The 16,871-nt window shown below is 38.6% G+C and overlaps 1 protein-coding gene across 1 annotated transcript in view; it reads right to left on the minus strand.

Moving 5' to 3' along the window:
- Positions 1 to 10,905: 10,905 nt before the first annotated feature.
- LOC116388639 (solute carrier family 28 member 3) overlaps positions 10,906 to 16,871 on the minus strand; it is a 10,292-nt gene continuing 4,326 nt past the window's right edge. The window contains exons 8-17 of the mRNA XM_031856683.1: positions 16,626 to 16,706; positions 16,311 to 16,391; positions 16,066 to 16,191; positions 14,483 to 14,610; positions 13,626 to 13,794; positions 13,314 to 13,511; positions 12,879 to 12,960; positions 12,266 to 12,364; positions 11,293 to 11,407; positions 10,906 to 11,068 (exon numbers count right to left, since the gene is read on the minus strand). Coding sequence (XP_031712543.1) covers positions 10,951 to 11,068; positions 11,293 to 11,407; positions 12,266 to 12,364; positions 12,879 to 12,960; positions 13,314 to 13,511; positions 13,626 to 13,794; positions 14,483 to 14,610; positions 16,066 to 16,191; positions 16,311 to 16,391; positions 16,626 to 16,706 — 1,197 coding nt within the window. The 3' untranslated portion in view covers positions 10,906 to 10,950. The remainder of the gene's footprint in view (positions 11,069 to 11,292; positions 11,408 to 12,265; positions 12,365 to 12,878; positions 12,961 to 13,313; positions 13,512 to 13,625; positions 13,795 to 14,482; positions 14,611 to 16,065; positions 16,192 to 16,310; positions 16,392 to 16,625; positions 16,707 to 16,871) is intronic.

Genomic DNA, 16,871 nt, shown 5'->3' on the forward strand with positions numbered 1-16,871 from the left:
CATCTGGGAATGGTATTGTTTCACCTGATGGCTCTGATGGGCAGATTGGAGGTTGAGCTGCATGCAGTGGTGGCTTTTCCTCTTTTGAAACCTGCATCTGGTTGGATGATTGTAGTTTGTTGAATCGCACTCTCCACCTCTCGATGGATTCGGCTTTCTCTGATGTCTTCGGAATGGTCGTCTTCTTCGTTGAGGTTCAGCTGGAACCGTTCTTCCTCATCTTCATCTCTCTCAGCAGGATGCTGAGGCGCCTTATCACCCCCGTTCGTAGCAGCAGGGGTCATTGTGGCAGCTTTTTAGTCTTTAATCTCTTTTCCTTTAGAGTTTATTGCTCTTAATAGTTGCTGGAATATATCTTCAGCATGTTGGTGCATTGCAGATCGGAGCTGCGTGGCACATTAGACGGCACAGGTTTGCCAATGTGGACAGTTCAGAAACCCAAGGCCAGTGAAGAGGCTGAACCGGCGGAGCCACGAGGGAGAGATCTGGCGTGCAGGAGTGAGTTATCAATCATATTTGTAGTCTTTTAAAAACAAGTTAAGGGAGATACTTCTTCAGGTTCTTGTTTCTCATGTTCTTGATATCCTCTCAGCCAATGGAGATGTTCCTGCTGTCAGTGGGCCTTCAAGCCTGCAGATGGACCAAACTGTTATTTCCCAACCCCCACCCCTCCCGGGCCTGATGGCAGGGAGGTGGGGGGGGTGTCCACGTCCAGAGTCGAAGGAGTGTCAAAGTGTTTTTAACTGTGGTCTCTCTGGCTCTTTCCAACATTGTGGGGCTTAACAGTAGGGTGCTAATGCAACTTCTCTTTTGTTGGAATTGTTTTTACATCTCATTCTTATTCTCTCTCTCTCTCTCTCTCTCTCTCTCTTACTCACTCACGCACGCACGCACACACACTCAAACACAAAGCCAAATAAGCTGTAGCATTTGGGGGAAGAGCAGGGTTATGTTGCAGGAGGAGGAAAAATGACATACAAATTATACAAACAATCAAAATTACTCATTCATTTATGCACACTCACACAAGAAAAAAGTCTTGGATGTCAATGGGGACATTATTAAGTCTTCCTAATGGACCCGATCAGAAATGGTCCAGCTGGCTGCTAACTGTTGCTCGTCCATTAGAATAGATTATCACACTCTTGCAAATGTCTTGCCCTGTAACCATGTTTGTTTTCTATTGACGTCAATACTGCCTAATTGTGTTTTATTGAGCTTTCCATAATGTTACAAAATGTAAATCTTGAATCTAGTGAAAGACTTATTTAATTTTAACATTAGGGAGAGTGGTTAGGTCTTTTTTTCTGCCCCTCTTTCCCTTAAATCAACAGTCAACAAGAAGGATGCAAGTGAATATCTATGTTTTTTGTTTCTGCTTGGTGGTTGTTGGCAGTATTTCTTAACTTTTCAAGCAAGGGTTCAGTCTCAGTTTGCACAGGCCTGGACAAAAATGAAATGTCATGCATCAGTACTGCAACCCACAATTAGCTTTTGTAAACAGATGTAACTTTGCAGTTTCTATATTCATTTGCAGTCCTTTTATCTTCATTCAGCCCCTTAAAATCACCTCCCCATCCTCATGTTGAAACCTTCAATCATCCGTTACTGAAGAAAACTAAGAAGCCTCTTGCTCAGGAGTTCAATTTGAAGAGCCTAAATACAACAATGGAAAAGAAGTGAAGAAGAGAATGAAGAGGAGAAAGGAGGACATTTTTGGATCGTTACTTTTATTTATATGTACTTTATATGTGAGTTTTGTTTAATTTGTTTTAGGCTCTGAGTGGGTTTCTAACTCACCTGCATTTGATTGCTATTTACTTTTTTCTCTGTCTGACCTTTTCTTTTTTTTAAATGTGCAAATATAGTGCTTTTCATTCATTGCTCTTTAAGCTGTAAAATTGTGTTCGCTTGTTCGCTTCCTCAAGCAACTTATTAATACAGGCTTATAGTGCTAAATTTAGAGTAATTCAGAAACTATATTTAACTATATTTAATACTATATAATCTATATCTATATAGTATTTACCAAAGAAATAAAAAGTAAAAATACAAATAATGGTTTTCTTCTTCAAAGTAACTTTAGTTAACCTCATTTTACAATGTTATTTAAATGTCTACATGCATATTCAGTACCTGGTCATCCAGATTGCTCTCACTTCATCTCATATCTAAATGTGCAGCGAGCTGAGGACGATTCTTGGCTGAACCAATGAAGTCTACATCGGCTCTTGAAACAGGCCTGATGCACAGTTTAGCTTGAAGCTATAGGATGCATCTCCTCTTCGCAAGAAGGTCCTAATGCATCCTCAAGGGCCCTCCAGCTGCTCTCCACTGCCTCAGTAACCATGGGGATTTGTCTAATTCAGAAAACGATAGAGTTAAATAAGTACATATCCAGCATGAACAACAGTAAAACATGTAAACACTTGTTGGATGCCTTGAAAAGACTTCATGAAATATAGGGAAGAGACGTGGTGCTTTGATATGCTTTTAAAATTTGGGTCCTTCCCCTCCACTCAAAAAAAAAGAGAAAAGGTTCGAGCCATCTTTGTGGAGGGACAGTAAATGGGATCCGAATTGATGGAAAGATGGACAGAAGAGCTGATAGAGGGATGGCACGAGTGTAAAGCCTGAATAGAATCAAAAAATTAAACAGCACTTGATATTCTCTGGGCCCCTGAGGCCATTAGGGGAGCAGCATGCTCTCTAAATTAGAGTAATGAGGAGTTTGGTACCCAGTTAGCTACATGAAATGAGGTCAGAAGGAAGGAGGGGAGTGTAGGATCAAGACAGAAAACACACGGCTCGTTGAAGGAGAGGGAGACATATCTAAAATCACCCGATTTCAATCACAAACATCTAATTGCCTCTATAGGTTCAGGAAAGGTCCTTGTATGAGTTTGTGTGCAGAATACATTTGAAACACTCAGGTTTTCAAAGGCCCGGGGAGGGGGGGTAGAGCAGGGAGAGGTGGGTGGGGTGTCAATGAGAAGAGAAAGAAGGAAGCAAAAGATTGGAAGAGGGAGATTGAGAGAGATGTGAATCACAGACTGCTGCTCTGATCCCAGCATGTGTCCATCTCTGTCCCTGCCAGACCCCCCGCCTGGCCTCCAGGGAATTTATCTGTGTGTGTGTGTGTGTGTGTGTGTGTGTGTGTGTATGTGTGACTGACAGAGAGAGAGTGTGCATTGGTCAGCAAGCGTATGCGAGTTGGTGTGTTTTTGTGTGCAGCTTGTGTGCCCATGTGTGTCTGTGTTAGCTCTGCCAGCAGGGGTGAAAGTACATGGGATGAAGGGCAGAGGTTTTTCTCAGAACCTGCCTCAAACAGGCGTTGTTGAAGGCATTATTTGTCAGAACAAATGGCAAACACATTCTTGATTCCTGAATCTCCCACACTCCCGAATGCAACTGGATCCATAGAAGCACCACTTTCGGGTCAGAACCCGGTTTAGATTAAGTGGTCTTTAAAGTCCTGGCAGATAATTCAAAGGAGAGCTGTGCAACAAAACAAAGTGGAGCATCAGATATTTAATAGGGCCACACAAAGTTGGTGTTCACAGATTCTCCTTTTTTTTTACCACAATATCTCAATCTGTTGTAGCTTAGCATATTAACTGAAAACAGGGAAACAATGGTCCAATGGTCACAAATCTCCCTACAGCACTAATAAAGACATCATATCTCAGGCAGGACCAGGACCAGTTGCCAGGCAACCAGTTGTAGACTCCAGGTAGTTTCTGGTCCTGACCAGAAAATAGTCCTGCACATGAAATCCCATTGGATGGTGAATTTTTTGCATTGAGATATAATGTGTTCATTAGTGAGCCTTCAAGGTGGCGGAAGGTTCTGTTACCTTTGGACAGAGCCACGCAGCTAATTAATGAATTATTATTATTTACTAATAAGCTAATACTGTGAGCTAATATTGACTGTCTGCTGGCTCTATTACAGACATGAGAGTGGTGTTGATCTTGGCATTCAACTCTCAGACATTTTGAATTACAGGAGGTTCAACAGGATTAATGACCGTTTGCTATACTCAGGAGGGATCATTTCAAAATTATGAGGGTTGAATATAACAGGCATGTAAATGTGTCACTTTCACTCTGGATTATTATAATTGGCATTTCTCACTATTTTCTCATTCCTTTCAAACCAAACAATCAATCAATTAAGAGAAAATAATCAGTATATTAATCCATAATGAAAAATAATTCGAAGTTGCAGTCCTATAAAAACAATCTGTACCTCAACCAGCAACAGTACAGCAGCAAAGCGCTGATTGCATATTAAAGTGTCAGCAATAATAATGATATAATATATATTAGTGTAACGCTCACATGGGCCATGTTTCTGCATTGAGTATTGAATATTTTTAACATTTTCAATGGTGGACTTTTACTTCTAACTTCTATTTTTACATTGTGGTAATAATAATTTTATTGAAGTGAAGGATTACGTCTTTCACCCCTTAAAATAGAGTCTCTATTTTTTATCAGTGTAACCTCTTGAATTTCTTTTCTGTTATAATTTTCCAGCTTAGCAACAAAAAACTGATGGAGAAATATTAGAAGAAAACAGTAGTGTGCCCATGTACAGTAGCAGGGATCATACAGTACAGCAACAAAAGATTATCCAGTGACCAAGATTAAGTACAGTTTATTATGATTTGAAACTATTTAACTATTTGTATTTGTTTGTTTAAAAGGGACACATTCATTGACAGTGAGATAAAAAAAACATCTTGTAGTTGCTGCACTGTTTCGCTAAATACAGTTTAGATGCATATTTATAGCCAATGAAAATATCAAAGTCAAAGGGACATGAAAAGAACAAATTGCAACACACAAGTCTCCAGGTTTTGTACAGGATTTCAAACAAAACACTTTCAAAATGGTGTAACCACTGCATAGGTTTTTGTATAACTAATGTTATTTTGACTAACACGACCACTTCTGTTGTGAGTAATTTTCTGATGAGAAACATGCCTCTCCACTGTTCATCACAATTAATGTAGAGCGTCTGTCCATCTGCACATTTGTCAGGGATTCTCCTGTTTAATTTGCACAAAGACACGTCCACCTATTTATGTGTCAATGAGCAATCAAAGTTTTTTAGGCAGAAAACATATCATTAAGAACAGTGATTAGTCACATAAATGTTTGTGTAGCTTGATAAGATTAATCAATAAGATGTTTTGATGTATATATATATATATATATATATATATATATATATATATATATATGCTATATGCTCTCTATCCTTTGATCCTTTTTCAATGCTTTTACTATCTCTGTCTGTTCCTCTCCCTTTTGTGTGCTCATTGGAGTGCTGGTGGATGACAACTTCATCTCCATCATTCAGTTTTTCTCTCCTCCTCTCCATCCCCCTCTCCTTCTGTTGGAGTGGTGCTACATGACAATCCAATATCCACTAGTCGCAGCCTCCTAATATTCAACCTTTCCTTCTCTGCTCTTGTGTTTCTTGTTTTCACTCCATCTATCCGCCTTTATCTTTCCTCCTATCTCCCCTGTGCTGCTGCAGTAAACGCAACATTAAAATATTATAAAAACAGGGAGATATGATTTCACAATAAGTGTGTGCACTATCCCACAAAAGCAAACCTGAAATATGTTAAAATTAGATTTTCAAATTCTCTGTGTAATGCAATATGCCCAATAGGCAAACAATAATAAAGAACAAGACCAGGACAGATTCACTGACCCTATATACACTCACCGGCAACTTTATTAGGCACATCTGTTAAATTGCTTGTTAACACAAATAGCTGATCAGCCAATCACATGGCAGCAACTCAATGCATTTAGGCATCTAGACGTGGTGAAGACGACTTGCTGAAGTTCAAAGCGAGCATCAGAATGGGGAAGAAAGGGGATTTAAGTGACTTTGAACGAGACTGGTGCCAGACGGGCTGGTCTGAGTATTTCAAAAACTGCTGATCAACTGGGATTTTCACGCACAACCATCTCTAGGGTTTACAGAGAATGGTCCGAAAAAGAGAAAATATCCAGTGAGCGACAGTTGTGCGGACGAAAATGCCTCGTTGATGTCAGAGGTCAGAGGAGAATGGGCAGAGTGGTTCGAGATGATAGAAAGGCAACAGTAACTCAAATAACCACTCGTTACAACCAAGGTATGCAGAATACCATCTCTGAACACACAACATGTCGAACCTTGAAGCAGACGGGCTACAGCAGCAGAAGACCACACCGGGTGCCACTCCTGTCAGCTAACAACGGGAAACTGAGGCTGAGGCAACATTGGACAATAGAAGATTGGAAAAACGTTGCCTGGTCTGATGAGTCTCGATTTCAGCTGTGACATTCAGATGGTAGGTTCAGAATTTGGCGTAAACAACATGAAAGCATGGATCCATCCTGCCTTGTATCAACGGCTCAGGCTGGTGGTGGTGGTGTAATGGTGTGGGGGATATTTTCTTGGCACACTTTGGACCCCTTAGTACCAATTGAGCATCGTTTAAACGCCACGGCCTACCTGAGTATTGTTGCTGACCATGTCCATACCTTTATGACCACAGTGTACCCATCTTCTGATGGCTACTGCAAGCAGGATAATGCAGCATGTCACAAAGCTAAGATCATCTCAAACTGGTTTCTTGAACATGCCAATGAGTTCACAGTACTCCAATGGCCTCTACAGTCACCAGATCTCAATACATTAGAGCACCTTTGGGATGTGGTGGAACGGGAGATTCGCATCATGGATATGCAGCCGACAAATCCGCAGCAACTGCGTGATACTATCATGTCAATATGGACCAAAATCTCTGAGGAAAGTTTCCAACACCTTGTTGAATCTATGTGACATGTAATGTAAAAGCGCTTTGAGTGGTCAGAAGACTAGAAAGGCGCTATACAAGTATAGGTCCATTTACCAAATTAACTTAAAACAGGGACATTTGACACAGAACTAAGACTAACTAAAAATATTGCTCACAAAATTAAGAGAGAAAACATTTTGTTCAAAAGTAATGACTAAAAGTTGAATAAAATAAAAGACATTTTGGCAACTGAAACTGAACAAAACTAATACAATTAAAAATGACAAAATGTGACTAAAACTAATAAGCAAGACTAACACTACAATTAAAATAGCTGCCAGAATTGACACTGGTCCTGTGGGGGTACTGCAGGAATATGGGGGATCAGTCATTTGGTCCTTGTATAACCAAAGTGAGCACTGTGTTTGCATACTAAAAGTCAAACACGATTCCATTGGGTGTTAGCCTCCGCCAGAGTTTTCCCTCGTCACCAATCCTGTTTGTGATTTCCATTTACAGGATCTCATGGCACAGCCGGGGGAAAGAGAATGTCTGGTTTGGGAACCTCAGAAATGCAGACCAGGGTACACCCAGAACCTGCTGGACGCATTATATAACTTGCAGGTGTGGCAAAATAAGTCATGTGTAGTTCAGTAAGTACAATCATTTCTTGGGTGTAATGTAAGTTCAGAGAGTTTATTTTGTTTCCTTTGTGTTTATGAGGAGGAAGTGTTCGTTGTAGTTAAAATTTGGGGTACAGCGTTATTTATCACCAGCTACATTTTTAGGCAGTAGATCCAGTGGATCGCCAGTATTTTATCTAGAATGAACACTTCCTGAGCAGTGTCTGTGACGTAGAGCCACAGGGAAGTCTCGCGTGAATATGCGAGAGAATGAGAATCTCTGTGTACATGGTGGAAGCAGAAAACGCTGTGGAGCGACTGTATACCTAAACGCATATTTTTTGTATTTTGCAGGTAAGCTGGTGATGTTATTTAGATACCCGGGGCTAGTATAATGTCATACTGTACGGTGGGGGCACTGTGTTAGTATTAAATATGCCGTTATGCTGAGCAACATTTAGGTTTATGGAAATGTATAAGACAAATGTAGGCGGGAGTTCAAATATGATAGCTCCTTACGGAAGAGTAATCTAATATATCAGTGAAATTTGTTTTTGGTGGAACTGACAGTAACTATGGAGTCACAGCAGGATTAAAAACAATAAATAACATAGATGTAAAGTATGCACATTACAAAAACTAATGAAAGGAGTATTTCTTTACAGTAAACACAGTCCGTCTGCATCCCAGTCTAACATGCATAATTTGTTTATCATTATAATGTCATTACTGTGTTATTATTATGTTTTGTATATTATGACCCAGCTCTTAGGCCACAACAACTACAAGACACACCATAATAAAGTTTTACCAAAATGTATTTTATTAAACCAAATTAGACCAAATTAAAAGGTGTACTGAATGTTGTGTGGAGTTTGGGAATCAGTGATGGCAGAAGTAAAAAATAAGTGTGTAAGCGTTGTAAAGGTATACTTTATACTAAGCCAACACAACAAAACCAAAACAAACACCAGGTGCCTGAAAGGAGATGGCAGGAGCTGCAACAGCAGAAAAGCAGACAGACTGCTTTTGTTCGTTTATTGTTTCTTTGTGAACTTCACAATAGTTGTGCAGAACACAATAAGCATTGATAAGAAAACAAAAGTCCTTTGTTTTGTGTCCATCGCCCTCCTCAAAGCCGCAAACTGTGACTTCAAACGTCCACTTAGTAGGGCTGATAGCGCCACTGGATACGCCGCTCGCTAATCGCTCTAACAATAGCTTGCTTCCTCTACATGTAGACAGTAGTAAAGTTGTAAGGTCAGCAACGCCTGTAATCGGTTATCCATTTTGAATTAACCACTGGTAGTCGAGCGATAATCAAGGCTGTTGTTGTTGGTTTTCTTCCGGCGGCTTGACGAATCAGGGAAGAACACAACGTGACTGGTAAGACTCAATCAAGTAGTGAACGCGGGTATCTACGTCATCGTTCACAAAGATCCCCGTTTCCGCTCGTCCACACTCTGAGGCTGACCCAGAGTTAACAAACTAACATGACGTCGGGGTTTTTTCAGAGTCTTTTGGACGCTAGGCGTAAACGTAGCAAAATATATGTGTTTTAAAACGGAAACGTAGTAGAGTGGATGTAGCCAGATACTGCATAGAACACGGGGAACACGGGGCCCAGGTGTTAAGGCCTTAATGATCCCCTGCCACCAGGTATCGAGACAGATTGGCAGGGAAGGGCAGGGCTCCTAACACATTAGTCAACAAGATTATATAGAACTCAAAAGGTCCCTTGTTTTTAGCAGCAAAATCCCAGTCTATGAATTACAAGTATTGAGCAACATCAATGATCAAATGGCACAACCTTGTTATGTCCTGTTCTTTGTTTTAGCTTTCCAAACATTTCTGTTCTTATGGAGGACACATGGTTACATGGCTCATACAAATGTCCTGTGTGTCTTTCCTCTCCGTGGGTGTATGAAATTCACACAAGTGAACACACCTCCTGCCTGCCGAGAAGGGAGCCATCTGACCTTTAGCTTGTGGTAGATTTAATGAAGAGACTGTCATTTGCTGTGACTGCATGCTCGTCTCACACATGCACTTGTTGAAAGTGCAAACCCATGATACCCTCCTCTTAGTCCAGCCTGATGATTTCTGTCAGTATTAATGAGCCTGTTACTTGGACAATCGCTCTGCCCTGCCCGTCAAACCAGTCTGACAAATCTGACAGGCACTTTGGCATGTATTGCCGAATGGGAGGAAGAAGACACCAGTGACATCCAGTGGCCAAGCAATACTCTGCTTTTACTTCTTGCTGTGATACTCTGCATTCCAGGTATAGTTTTGGTCCTGTCTATCAAATATGTAGCTGATTTTCTTTATTTTTGTCTTGGAAAGGATTCTGACACAGGTGTTGTCCCACGTGATTTTAAAACTTTGCATTGTGTTCTTTGTCTATGACATCTTTTGGAGGATATGACAGCAGCCAGATGGGAAACAAACAAATATATACATCCAACATAGATGTACATAACAAAGACAAATGAGACAATACAGATTGGCTGCCTAAATGATTGTTAAGCATCATATGTTCATGACCAGGAGATTACCTGGCAAATAAAGGCCTACATATAAAAAAGCTGTGAGGGAAGAAGTACTTAAAAGTAGAAAAGTACAAAGGTATTGACATTATAATATACTATAATGTATTATATTATTGGATTATAATTATTGGTGCATTAATGTGTAGCACTTTTATGTTGTAGCTGCTAAAGGTAGGATTCATTTGAATTACTCCATTCTGATGGGTGTCTTGTGAAATTGTCCCTGGGGATCAGTCAATTTTTATCTTAATCTAATGATCCATCCTAATTTATTTGTAGATTATACATTTTATATTATTAATCTGAATCTGCCAGTGTCTGTTCCTAGTAACAAAAGGTATCAAATAAATGTATTGAAGAAAAAAGTGCAATCTTTGCCTCTGAAAAGTAATGCAGTAGAAGTCTAAAGTTAGCTACTTTCACTGAAAAAAAAGGTGTCCAGCTGCCTATCACTTACTAATACTTGACATCTCATAAACTGAATGACTAAGAGTCTTCACAAACTTCTCGGTTCTAGAAAATGAATTGTTAAATAAGAAAAAATAAAGTTTCTGTCAACCTCAAATGAAGTTTTGTGAGCGATTATCTCATCACTTGTGCAGATATATCATAACTAATGTCCTAACTATCTGATGATAATAAATAAAAATAATGTATCTAAATATACATATTACAAAAAATATATATACATACATCATTTACCCAAACATAGGTATCCTGTATAGGCATTCTTCTATATTTAGAAATCAACACACACACACACACACACACGTACACACACACACACACACACACACACACACACACACACACACACACACACTTTCTATTAACATAACATGATTGTTATTATTTCGTTTTTTAACAAAATCAATGCAGGGAAATTGCATTGAAATTTTATTATACAAAAAAAATACTCATCACAGGGCTGACCACCATTGAGGTGTGTGTTTTTGTTCACAGTGATTCAAAGCACCAGGCTGCAGTTGAAGTGTGTGGGGGGTGTGAGTGCACAGCAGCGTTGCAGGCTGCTGTGACTGAATCCTTCTCCGAACGTCACGTTCCACGGCTCATACACCGTCACACTGCAAATAAAACACACACCAACACCCACACACTGTATCACAATATCCCTCTTCTCCATCAGCTGTATTCATTCTAAAAAGCAGTTTGTGATGGATTTATGAATGCACAGAGATAACAAAAAATATCCGTCCAGCTGTGGGTCGATGCTAAATAGTGTTATAGCAAATACGGTATATGGTAACTGGGAAACAGTTTTCTTTATTACATACATACACACACGCACCTGTTATATAGTTGTGTGCAGCAGGTGACCAGTTGTAAGCTGCTGGTCACATTGGCATTGATGAATTCTGTGCTTAGGAAATGTGGGCACGGAAGATCAGGGATGTACAACACACCTAGAAAACCCACAGAGCACTTGAACACTTGAGTGACAGGATATTTTGTGTAGATCTAATAGACGGATATTCTGGGACATACAGATGACCAGTGGCCTGACTATGTCAACAAAAGCACAGAAGCTTGGATTAAAACACACAGTAAGACACGCAATCTCTGATCAGGTAGCCATTACTCCACTATATCCTTACATAACAAATAGTAGTTTGCTGCTGTACAGTATTAATGCTTTGAATATTGTATAGAGAACCTTTAAAGCAGTAAATATACAAATATAAAAGTGAAGTCGTAAGATAGTAAACATAAATGACTACAATTTATCAAAAACATTTTAAAATCTATACATTTTTATGTACTTTATAGATTACTTTCACAATATAAAACAAATAGTTGTGGTCATGGCTATGCATGGTAAGTATATTGTAATATGTTATTTAATAAAAAAGAAGACAATTTACTGCATGCTAGTCAACACTCTAATTTTGAATTGTCACCTGCCTTACTAATATAATATGACATGTTAATGTTTACATAGATGTGCTCTGGATGTTGTGATTCAAATCTTATTTGACAATGCTGCTGTCTCTGACTTTTGCCATAAAATAATGGTTCATTCTCACTTAAAACCCAGGAGTTGAGTGCATTTAAAGGGGCACAAAATAGAAGGAATATGTACGTAATGAGGAAATATTTTAAGTACATGTTTTAAGCATTACTGAATGGGCCACAGACCCACTTGAGGAATTAAGAGTAGCACTAAATAAGACAACAATAATGTTATAAACTGCAACAATGAGGCAGCCATCAATACATTATGTTAATAAATGGCAAAGAGGCAAAGAAGAGTAAACAGTCACCTGCAATACAAGCTGTCACACAACAAGAGACGCTGCCTGCAATCAGAGATCTGAGGGCGCAGCTACAGATGTCCGTCCGTCTATTTGGAGCCAAGGATGCTGGAAAAAGAATAACTTTACGATAAATAACAAAGAGGAAATCTTTAACAGCAACAGGTACGTCCCTATGTACACCAACAAACAATGAATTCATTAATTAAGTATACATTATATGTACTCATAATATGTAATCAGGTTTTATATCTAAGATGAAACAACAACTGAAAGACACTATTCACTTTTCTGGGTTGCAGAGAAAAATGGTACAATTTCATGTTAAAATGATAAAAGATAAAAAAATACAATAATCCCCCTGACTTTTTGGAGCAACAGGCTGATTTTTGACTGGCATTTTATCACGCCTGCAAATGTATAATTAACACTTGTTAATACTTTTTTGCACTGCATCTTGTGCTACAACGAGATTTAATTCAAAGTATATCAAGGACGAACTACTAATTCGACATGTTGAAGGCATTAAAATGTATGAATGTTCATCTTCGGGAGAGTTTCTTTGTTCTTTTCGTGGAAACATGTTTTTACATATTAAATCATCAGCTAATGTGGCACTCACACAGCAGTCCAATCGCCGACCCCATCGAAGCGAAGTTGGAAAATCCACACAAAGCGTATGTGACAATTGTTTCAGAGTGGACCTGATGGAAAGAACCAAATTTGTATAAATTGTTTTTGCAAACAGTCTAATGTCTGTATTAATCCATACTTATCACTATGTATGTTTCCTACTTCATATGTAGCTGTTGAAGACAAAAACAGAAGTCAATTGGAAAATTCTTAAAGTCTCAATACATTTTTAGCTAAACACTTTGTTGATCATAATTGAGACATTCATTGGTGCAATAAAATTATCTAATGTGGCCATAACATTGTAGATAATAATGTTGACTTGAGGCCTAGCTTTTATCTCACACAGGCCAAATAATGACTGATACCGCTACATGAACAAAAAAAAAGAGTGAGAACACAAGCAATTATAATTGAGACTCACAGAAATATACTGTTTTACGTTGCCCACATATTCCGGCCCTCCTGCTTTCCGTCTGTTAATGAATTCCGACAACTTCTGATAAGCAACAAATTCATTGATAAATGTCTTTAAGCCAATCAGTTCAGCAACGATGAAACTGTCCTCCCAGGAAACACCCATCATGAAGGAAAGAGGCATGAACATGTAAGAGCAGATGAGCTAAAGGAGAGAGAGAAATAAGCAAAGAGTTAGTGCATGTATGCAGGTTGATTTTTGAATAAATCTACAGTGAGTATATGTTGGAGAGTTCAAGCGTCAGGTCGTCGTCATCACCGAGAAGCTGAGCTGCGGACAGTCCAACATCCCGCCCAGCCAGGAGAGAGCCCCATCGACAAATGCCAACAGTGACAGGTAGGCTATGATGTTGAAAACTATGTTGGCCACTGCACCAATAGCACAAGATGCACCTTGGGATGCCGCCTCAAACACGTTCTTACTGTCTCTAAGGGGACATAGGCAACGTTTGAATGGTTATCAGCATACTGGTGTTGATGACATGTGAAATATCGTGGTCGGTGCTATGGTGGTTGGTTAGTTCTATAGATGATCACAAGTTTAGCTTAGGTCAATGCAGATAACAAATCATAAATGAATTTAAAGGTGCTGTATTTGAAATTCAGAGACATGTTGAGAGCCATGTGGAGGCATTACCTGGATAATAGATATACTCAGAATTTGGAATTTAGAACCTTAAACAGATAACATACTGTTCCTATGAGATATTATCAATGAATCCATGAAATCAATTATTTGTGTCTTACAATGTTAGAAATTTTGTGGAGCTAAAAAAGCTGCCGACTCCGTTGCCTATGACTTAACATTTGTAATCAAGACTGCTTTGTTTCACTATTGGTTAATTTTTGGGGTCTGATGTCATTGAATCAAACTTTTAATCAATGCTGTTAATCAATCTGAACTAGGAGAGTGAAAATTCTTACAAATGTATAGGTCAAAGGCATACTCAGACAGAAACTAGGGCAGCTACTGTATGTGGAGAGGATTAAGACATAGAGGAATGAATGATGAGCTTTTAGGTATTGATCAAATGAGCAATGGCGTGAAAGAAAGAGATAAGAGATGCTTCAATAAAACTTTAACATTTTTTAAACAGTTTGTATTGTATCTCCTACCCATGGTTGATTTTGAGGCTACTGGCTGTTACTCTGGGGGTCTCTGTTTCAGGCCAGAACATCTTGGCAATGGCCAGAGAGGCTGGAATGGACATCACTGTTGCTGTCAACAAGTGTGTTGCTTCAACCTCAAAAGATCAAAAGAGAAGAACACAGAACATACATTTTGAAGTCAATCATTCACTTCCTGTTAGAGCCTATACGCTCAGGTGCGTGTCAAGGACAGTCAAGAAACTGTTGACCAAAAATCCCCAACCCACACCCCCAAGTCCTTTTATGCTTTTTTATACGAAACTCAGATAAATTTGAAAAAAAAGACAGAGGGGAAAATATTTGTCAATTTATGGTAAAGTTACAATAATTCATTATTTAATAGTCTTGGAGTGTACTTATTAACTTATTATCTTTTGTCTTCTCCTGATGTTACTTTTTTTAAATCGTATACATTTTTTTTATAAACTCGTAAAGATTAGGCAGAGATATGTGTATAATATATGTCGAAATGGGGGTCTGTCAATGTTTTATAAACACAATGTCTCAATTATGCTTCCAATTTCAGTCTAGTCCACAAAAACATATCAGTAGAGGCCAGACGACAGTTGCAATGACTAAATATTGGATTGATTATAAACTTTTTTGCTGGCCTCTACTTTTAGATACTCCTGTTTATTTTGTGAATGTATTGGCTGTAAAGGGAGATTTTCCTACCAATGACTGTTTAATTTAACAATATAGGGATGTATGTACAAAGCCTTAGTATTTGCAGCTACTGTCTGCGATCCCTTTACTGTGGAGAACTATGATGAAAACATCTCAGGAAAGCTTAGGTGTTTGTCATCCCTGCACAAGAAGTTAGAAATAGTTAGGGTTAGATTTGTTAAATTAACTCTGATATGTCTAATTTTTTAGTGTAATGCTTTTCAATATCCTCTGAGAGCCCAGAAAAAAAATGTGAAATTCTCCTCTCCCCCTTGGTTGAAGTAATTTATGTTTATTTACTGATAAACATTACATTAATAACATAACTGAGAATAACTGAGGAGTAGATTTGCTGCTGAGAAGGAAGACGTGATGCATTTATTGTTGGTAAGTTGTAGCCTTTTTTTAGCAGCAGTTGTCAGATTGGTTATCTGAACAAGCTATCCTTTTACCTTATCCCCTCTAAATATTATTTGTTTTCAAGATGATCAAAATACATTATTGAATATAGTTGTGCTGCCTGGCAGAGTTTGTATATTAGATACTCCAAAAAAACAAGTTTTGAACTTCTTTTTACTTTTCAAATGTCATTATTCACAGAAAGAGATAATTATGAAAGGTAACGCAAGAAGTTCAAGTAGGAATACATGGGAGATCATAACAATATCAAAACCTAGGGATTCCAAGTTATGATTACTCTATGACACCATAACTTAATATTATCTGACTCTTTCTCGTATTTCCTGCTATAAGATAAAGTATTTACTTTGATCTGACGTGGATCTGATTGATCTCTGGAAAGTTAATTGTGGGTTAGTTTAAGAACTCACACCGTACAGGTAAATCACTGGCATTCCCTCCGTTCACTGCATCTGCCTCCTCACCCCAAAGGAGATGTAGACTCCCAAAATGCTACCAGAGACGCTGGCAAACCCTGCCGTCATCACAGCATGGATCTCAGAGCGAGTTAGCCCACTGATGTACGGACGAATCAAGAGAGGTGACTCTGTCTGAAAAGGAGACATAAGGAAAAGTGCTGGACTATTTTGGACAAGTGGATTTACGGATTAATATAACTACATCAGTGATTTGCTTGATGTTTTTGTTTCTTGTTTAAACTTTTGTTTACCTGTCCCAAGAATAGATTTGCAGCAGCAGCCATTGATTCTGCTGGAGATGTTAACATGGTAAGCTGCATTATGAATCCAATCTTTGAAAAAAACACAGAAAATCAAAGGAAAATAACTGAACTGTAGAAAATTATAATACGAAACATACAAATTAGAAATAAAAAATCATAGTCCTCATCATGTCATTGTGCTCATTTGGAGTTACTTCGAGCAGTCTTTAACTCCTTAAACTGTATTTCTTATATAAAAGCAGCGTTAGATATAAATGGTATGTAATAATTGATTTCCCATCAAATATTTCTCTCTGTCCTCACCTTGCAAACAAGCCAGGGCATGAAGCCAATGTAGAAGAGGATGGAGATGACAGAGCTTATAAAAACCAATATCGGCATCACCTGGAGAGAGTCCACAATCATTAATATTAGCATCATCATCCTTGGTGTTATTGAGTATGACTGTTTGCACACTAGTACCCTGATTCTGAGTCTCCTCTTGGTTTTCACCATATTCAGAATTTATATTTGTCCTTTCATTTTTTATTATGATATTTTTAGTTTTAC

The sequence above is a fragment of the Anarrhichthys ocellatus genome, unplaced genomic scaffold, assembly GCF_004355925.1.
Source record: "Anarrhichthys ocellatus isolate YVR2014 unplaced genomic scaffold, GSC_Weel_1.0 scaffold17, whole genome shotgun sequence".
Taxonomy (NCBI): Eukaryota; Metazoa; Chordata; class Actinopteri; order Perciformes; family Anarhichadidae; genus Anarrhichthys; species Anarrhichthys ocellatus.